Raw genomic sequence first — 7862 nt, 5'->3', positions numbered from 1 at the left:
ACTGAAAAACCATTTTATACAATTTTCTTTTTTAAAACTATGCTTTATTCTTATGGATGGATCGACGATTTCTTTGAATATAATGAGTTCGGGATTGATCCAAAGTGGAATCATAATTAAATCTCCGGTTCACCCGTTCAAGAGGCAGTCAATGATAGGTTGAAAACGCCGTACTCGTACTTCCACTTCCACCCTGGGGAAACACAGCCCATGAATCTATATGCGGGTCGGTAGGACGGAGAAAGCCTAAACCCAAGGAGGAGGTTTCCTTCAACTCCCAAAAGAGCGAAGCCCCACGAAAGAGCCCAGATCGATGCAAACGATCCAAATCCAAGCTTAATCGACCGGGTCGATGCTAACGACCGAAGCTTAATCAGCTTTGCTTGGGTTCCCCTTCAGTTCCCTCTCAGACAGTCAGACTAGGGTCTCGTCGGGGCGATCTCCGGAGGTTTTCGTCAGACAAGGTTAGTTGTTCGCTCAGTTGGACTTCACCTCTCTGGATTTCATCTTATATTTTCGAATTTGTTCGTTTCTAAGTTGTAGTTCTTCGTTTCTGTGAATTCAGATTCCTCAAATAGCTTTGTCTTGCTTCATTTTAGTTCCTCTTCTCAGTTTACATTCATAATTTCTTACACAAGCTTGATATTATCCGAATCGTTGAACGTTTGCAGACCACATTGTTTTCATGATTCTTATCTAAGGTCCGGTTCTTTTGATTTTCAGATCAAGATTGTGTTAGCTTCTACTTTTGAATTCATTCTTACTCCGAGCCCTTTTATCCAAGATTATCCAGGAATTCAAGTCCATGCGGAAAGGATTTTTTTTACTATTTATGTAGCTATTCTTTATTATATTTTTATATATATAGTTCTTTTTCTTTTTGGCTCCCATTAAGCGCTGTTGTGCTCTTATTTCAAAATTTCAATTATTGTTGTTTTAGATAATATTTCCTTTAATTCATTCGTAGTATCTCTGATTAATCACAAGACATTTGTACAGATTTGTTGAAAGATGTTCATAGGAACCTTATATGATTTGTTAAATTAATCTGTTTTGTTCGTCAGCATACTACAAGCAATGACAGCTTAAAATTCTAAGTAAAGAATGGGCGAGCTAATTTTAATTTTTAAATAAGATTGATAATATTGATACTTAAGTAAGAGCTAGGTACTCACAAAAATTTTTCAGATTTGTGGCATTTCAGCAGTGGTTACTAATGGAATGCTCTGTAGTTTGTACCATACTTTACCTTTCCAAAATCCAATTTTCTCACCTCCTATGTGGTGGTTGTTTATCCCATTGATGATATGGGATTTGTAGAGTATCTGCTCAGCTGTATTATTTACGGCAAAGGGAATCATGCACCACCTCCTCATGCCTTCTCCGTCTTCTTTGTATTGTTTCCCAGTATAGCTCAAATAACATTTTGGTTTTTATCAGCAACTCAGTATAGACATGGGGCGTCTAAAGCTGCAGTCAGGAATCAAGGCGATTGATGAAGAGCCTGAAGAATGTAACTCTTCATCTAGCAGAGGTGCCTCAGCATGTATGGTGAATTCAGAAGTAGGTGCTGTGTTATCTGTCATGAGGAGAAATGTAAGGTGGGGTGGTCGTTATATGTTGGGTGATGATCAGCTTGAGCACTCTCTTATCCAGTCTTTGAAGGCATTAAGAAAGAAAATATTTTCATGGCACCATGAGTGGAATACAATGAATCCAGCTGTGTACCTCCAGCCATTCTTGGATGTCATTCGGTCTGATGAAACTGGTGCACCAATCACTGGTGTTGCTTTGTCATCTGTATACAAGATTCTTACTCTTGATGTGCTTGATCTAAATACCACGAATGTTAAAGATGCAATGCATTTGGTAGTTGATGCTGTGACAAGTTGCCGATTTGAGGTGACTGATCCTTCCTCAGAAGAAGTGGTACTGATGAAAATACTTCAGGTTCTCCTGGCTTGCATGAAAAGTAAGGCTTCAGTTGTGTTGAGTAATCAGCATGTCTGCACCATAGTAAATACGTGTTTCCGCATAGTTCATCAAGCAGGAAGTAAAGGTGAGTTGTTGCAGCGGATTGCACGACATACAATGCATGAACTTGTTCGTTGTATTTTCTCGCACCTGCCAGATATTGAGAACATGGAACACCTACCATCTAGAGGCATTTATTCTGTGAAACAAGAGGTATTGATACATTAGTGAAATATTTCCTGTCTATTTGGATATCTGACTCATCAATTATTAATCTAGATTTAGGCCACCTTAAATGGGTTCTTAGCCCAAAATTCATGCTAAGTAAGAAATTTTGAAGCTCTGGTTTGGAGAGAAATAACTCTTCCTCAGAAAAAAAAAAAACCGCCTTTACTGGTCAGGATATACAATCATTACAGTGGTCTAAACATTTGATGGACATAGACCATATGTCTTTGAGGTGGCATCTGTCATGTAAATGAAGAGTATATTTAATGAATGTAACATGTTGTGGTTCTTCATACTACATTTTTCAGAAGAATAGGTTTATGAAATTGGCTCTTTTTATTTTTGGTTTTCCTTTAACAAGGAAGGAAAAGCTTTCTGAATGAAACTTAAAGTTGCTTTAAAACTCTTACCTAAAAAGAAGTTGTTGGGTTGGTGGTAAAGACAAGAGACTTCATGTTGCTGTGCATCTCTCAAATTCCCTTCCACCATCCCAGGGGCACATACAGAAAAAGTAAAAATTGAAGGGTTGTTTGGAGTGCAAATAATCGTTCTGATAAGTTACTTTTGAGAACAGGAAAATAAGAACTGTATTTTCTGGCAGAAAATGCCTTATGTTGGCATGAAATACCTAACCAACAAAGGCATTGTAACAAGTCCACATGCCTACTTAGTTTTGATTTACATCTTAACATATGAGTGTGCCATTTCTTGCACAGGTGGGTGGGGCAGACAAGGATTACAATTTTGGGGGTAAACAATTAGATAATGGAAATGGAAGTTCTGAATATGACAGCCAACTTCCTTCTGTTGGTTTTTCTTCAAATGCTTCAACTGGTTTGATGGGAAGCTTGATGGATGAAAACACAATTGGGGCCAGTAATGGGAAGGATACTGCTTCAAATGATCTCATGACAGAGCCTTATGGGGTCCCTTGCATGGTGGAGATATTTCATTTTTTGTGTTCCCTGTTAAATATTGCTGAGCACATTGGAATGGGTCCAAGATCAAATTCCATGGCCTTTGATGAAGATGTGCCTCTTTTTGCTTTGGGATTGATAAATTCAGCTGTTGAATTGGGTGGGCCCTCTATCCGAAAACATCCTAAGTTATTGGCTTTGATGCAGGATGAATTATTCCGTAATCTCATGCAGTTTGGCTTATCAATGAGTCCTTTGATTCTTTCAATGGTATGTAGCATTGTTCTCAATCTGTATCTCCATTTGCGTAGCGAGCTAAAACTACAACTTGAGGCTTTCTTTTCCTGTGTGATTTTGAGGCTAGCACAAAACAGGCATGGGGCTTCATACCAACAGCAGGAAGTTGCCATGGAGGCTCTTGTTGACTTCTGTAGGCAGAAAGCATTTATGGCAGAGATGTATGCCAATCTGGATTGTGACATTACCTGTAGTAATGTTTTTGAAGACCTTGCTAACCTATTATCAAAAAGTGCATTTCCTGTAAATTGCCCTTTGTCTGCAATGCACATCCTTGCTCTGGATGGTTTGATTGCAGTGATTCAAGGAATGGCGGAGAGGATAGGCAATGGATCATCTGTTAATGAACATGCTTCATCAGATCTGGAGGAATATACACCATTCTGGACAGTGAAGTGTGACAACTATGAGGATTCCAATCATTGGGTTCCTTTTGTCCGTCGGAGAAAGTACATAAAGAGAAGATTGATGATGGGTGCCGATCACTTTAACCGGGACCCTAAGAAGGGGCTAGAGTTTCTTCAAGGAACTCATCTTTTGCCTGATAAACTCGACCCCCAAAGTGTTGCTTGCTTCTTCAGGTACACAGCTGGTTTAGATAAGAATCTTGTTGGGGATTTCCTAGGAAATCATGATGAATTTTGTGTTCAGGTGCTTCATGAATTTGCTGGGACTTTTGATTTCCAAGACATGAATTTGGATACTGCCTTGCGACTGTTTTTAGAAACTTTCAGGTTGCCTGGAGAGTCACAGAAAATACAGAGGGTTCTTGAGGCATTTTCTGAGAGATATTATGAACAATCACCCCAGATTTTAGCCAACAAGGATGCTGCTCTCTTGCTATCCTATTCACTTATAATGTTGAACACTGATCAGCACAATGTACAGGTTAAGAAGAAGATGACTGAAGAGGATTTCATCCGTAACAACCGACATATTAATGGAGGGAATGACCTTCCTCGAGAATTTCTGTCAGAGCTGTACCATTCAATCTGCAAGAATGAGATCCGGACAACCCCAGAACAAGGTGCAGGTTTCCCTGAGATGACACCGAGCCGCTGGGTTGATCTAATGCGCAAGTCCAGAAAAACTGCTCCATTCATTGTGTGTGACTCCAGAGCCTTCCTTGATCATGATATGTTTGCCGTCATGTCTGGTCCAACAATTGCTGCTATCTCAGTAGTGTTTGATCATGCAGAGCATGAAGAGGTCTTCCAAACATGTGTGGATGGATTCTTAGCTGTTGCAAAGATTTCAGCATGTCATCATTTGGAAGATGTATTGGATGATCTAGTTGTGTCTCTCTGTAAGTTTACAACCCTCCTGAATCCATCTTCTGGTGAGGAACCTGTTGTAGCCTTTGGTGATGACATGAAAGCTAGGATGGCAACTGTAACAGTTTTTACCATAACAAATAGATATGGTGATTATATTCGCACAGGCTGGAGAAACATCTTGGACTGCATCTTGAGGCTGCACAAGCTTGGTCTTCTCCCTGCTCGTGTGGCCAATGATGCAGTTGATGATTCAGAGTTCTGTGCTGATCCTGGTCAAGGGAAACCTGTCACCAGTTCCTTGTCTGCATCTCAGATACCTTCAATGGGTACTCCTCGAAGATCCTCTGGACTGATGGGCCGGTTCAGCCAGCTCTTGTCTCTAGACACAGAAGAGCCAAGGTCAAAGCCAACTGAACAGCAACTAGAGGCTCATCAACGTACTCTTCAGACAATTCAAAAATGCCATATAGACAGCATATTTACAGAGAGCAAATTCCTGCAAGCTGAATCTCTGTTGGATCTTGCTCGAGCTCTCATCTGGGCTGCAGGGAGACCTCACAAGGGAAACACCTCTCCTGAGGATGAAGACACTGCAGTGTTCTGCTTGGAGTTGCTCATAGCAATTACTTTGAACAATCGTGACAGAATCACTCTCCTCTGGCAGTTTGTGTATGATCATATATCCAACATTGTTCAGACAACTGTGATGCCTTGTGCTCTGGTGGAGAAGGCTGTGTCTGGACTCCTGCGGATATGTCAGCGGTTGCTCCCATATAAAGAGAATTTGGTTGATGATCTCCTTAGGTCACTGCAACTGGTTTTGAAGCTTGACGCACGGGTTGCTGATGCATATTGTGAACAGATCACACAGGAAGTAATGCGCCTTGTGAAAGCAAATGCTACTCACATCAGATCTCAGATGGGTTGGCGGACCATTACATCCCTTCTTTCCATCACAGCTCGCCATCCAGAAGCATCAGAAGCAGGATTTGAAGCACTTACATTTGTCATGTATGATGGAGCCCATCTCATACCAACAAATTATATTCTTTGTGTTGATGCATCAAGGCAGTTTGCTGAGTCTCGGGTTGGACAGGTAGACCGATCTCTCCGTGCATTGGATCTGATGGCAGGATCTCTCACCTGTCTCTTGCAGTGGTCTCAAAAGACCAAGGAGGCTGTGGGAGAGGCAGCTACTAAATTGTCTCATGATATAGGGGAGATGTGGCTGAGGCTAGTTCAGGGACTGAGAAAGGTGTGTTTGGATCCCAGAGAAGAGGTTCGGAACCATGCCATCTTGTCATTGCAGAGGTGCTTGACAGGGGCGGAGGGGTTATGCCTTTCACGTAGTTTGTGGTTGCAATGTTTTGATGTGGTCATCTTTACTATGCTTGATGACTTGCTAGAGATAGCACAGGGGCATTCACCAAAGGACTATAGGAACATGGAAGGCACACTTGCCCTTGCTATGAAACTCTTAGCGAAGGTATTCTTACAGTTACTTCATTTGCTCTCACAGGAAAATACATTCTGCAAATTGTGGTTAGGGGTTCTTAACCATATGGAGAAATATGCCAAGGCCAAAGTTAGGGGGAAGAAGAGTGAGAAGCTTCAGGAACTAGTCCCTGAGCTCCTTAAGAACACCTTGCTTGTGATGAAGACAAGGGAAATTCTTGTGCAGAGGAGTGCTCTAGGTGGAGACAGCTTGTGGGAATTGACATGGTTAAATGTGAACAAGATTGCCCCTTCTTTGCAATCTGAAATTTTTCCTGGCCAAGAGCTAGAGCAGGTGCATCATAAGCATAATGACACCGCAAGCAGTACACCGTCTGATCCATCAAGTGAGGCATTGGAAGCTTCGGAAAGTGCTAGGACAGTAGGATCACAACAGGTTTTGATGCGTTGGGCAACTTGAATTGGCCTTATCAATGTTGCCTCACGGAATTCCCAAAACCAAAAGAAAACTAAATTCTAGTCATAGGTTGTATTCTATATTTTTTGTTTTGAAATTTACATGTGAGAATTTGTCGTTGAAATACGTGAAGTTTACAGATGAATGGTAGATATAAGCGGTGTTTTAAAAACGAAATTGTAAGTTTGTAACAAGCACAATGGATACTAGAGTTTGAGTCAAAGGCGTAACAAAGCTACATACCTGAATAAAGTGAGGCACAACTTTTGAAAAAAGAAAAGAACTGAAAAACTTGGCTTCTTTTGGATAAGCTTTTGCTTTTTACATTTGTGCTGTGGAAAACAAAATTGAGAATTGTTTTGAGCGTTTGTTAACACTCAACATTTGCTTTTAGAAACAGTAATCTAAAGCCGAAACACTTTTGGGCTTTAGAAAGCACAAAGCCTAAAGCTTATCCAAACCATGCTTTTCAAAACCGGACTGAACCGGAAAAACCGGGAATCAGGCAGGTGACCGATTCTAGTTTTACCCAAAGCCGGATTTTTTCCAAAAACCGTTGATTTTGGTCAGTAAATTGCTGACCCAGGTGGTTAACTGTTCAAACAGTTCGAATGGTCTTGACCGGTTTTTATTTATTTTTATTTGTCAGAATGGGCCGACCGTTCGGTTTGAATGGTCGGACTGTTCAACCTTGTTCGACCTGGTAACCAGACCCCTGACCGATTTGGTCTCTGAATTGGTTTTAAAAACCATGATCCAAACATAACGTTAATGGCAAGAATGTGGTAGTTTTGTATGCAAACCCAGCATAAGTTACACTGTTTAGACACTAGAGGCACCCTACGATACAGTAAATAATGTAATCATCATCAACAAATTCAAGGTTAATTCATCATCATATATTTTGAGTGACAAAATGGTCTCTGTCAAACATGTAATATATTCATCTTCTTTTGCTTGTTTCTTGTTCAAAATTGATATTTGGCCTGCACGAAAGCATGCAGCAGTGTTGCTAACGTTTTTCATCTATAATTGTTTATATCTTCAAACCTTGTCATTCAACAAATGGTCTAAATCAATTCACTCTAATTTACGGGATTTCTAAATCAAATTCACGGGGTTTTTTTATCGCAGAATTCAAATTTACGTGTAGCCTTGTATAATGTATATAAATGTGTAATTAAATTCAACTCCACCCCGTGTACACGTCACCTAAAATTTGATCAAAATGCCCCCTCATATTTAATACACGGTTGC

General features: G+C 40.5%; 1 protein-coding gene across 2 annotated transcripts; it reads left to right on the top strand.

Moving 5' to 3' along the window:
* On the top strand, positions 1 to 6828 carry LOC104612314 (ARF guanine-nucleotide exchange factor GNOM-like). 2 transcript variants are annotated; one of them, XM_010279701.3, is made up of 3 exons: positions 1 to 464; positions 1441 to 2187; positions 2919 to 6828. In XM_010279701.3, the coding sequence occupies exons 2-3, from the start codon at positions 1456 to 1458 to the stop codon at positions 6606 to 6608; spliced, it is 4422 nt and encodes a 1473-aa protein (XP_010278003.1). In that variant the 5' UTR covers positions 1 to 464; positions 1441 to 1455; the 3' UTR covers positions 6609 to 6828. The 2 variants fall into 2 exon arrangements, with proteins under 2 accessions (XP_010278003.1, XP_088754321.1); XM_088898195.1 differs by having other exon boundaries at positions 248 to 464; positions 1321 to 2187.
* Positions 6829 to 7862: the final 1034 nt, after the last annotated feature.

The sequence above is a fragment of the Nelumbo nucifera genome, chromosome 2 (assembly GCF_055504915.1).
Source record: "Nelumbo nucifera cultivar China Antique chromosome 2, China Antique-T2T, whole genome shotgun sequence".
In the NCBI taxonomy this organism is placed as follows: Eukaryota; Viridiplantae; Streptophyta; class Magnoliopsida; order Proteales; family Nelumbonaceae; genus Nelumbo; species Nelumbo nucifera.
Note: the sequence above shows the minus strand (reverse complement) of the source record. Positions and strands in the feature narration are given on the sequence as shown.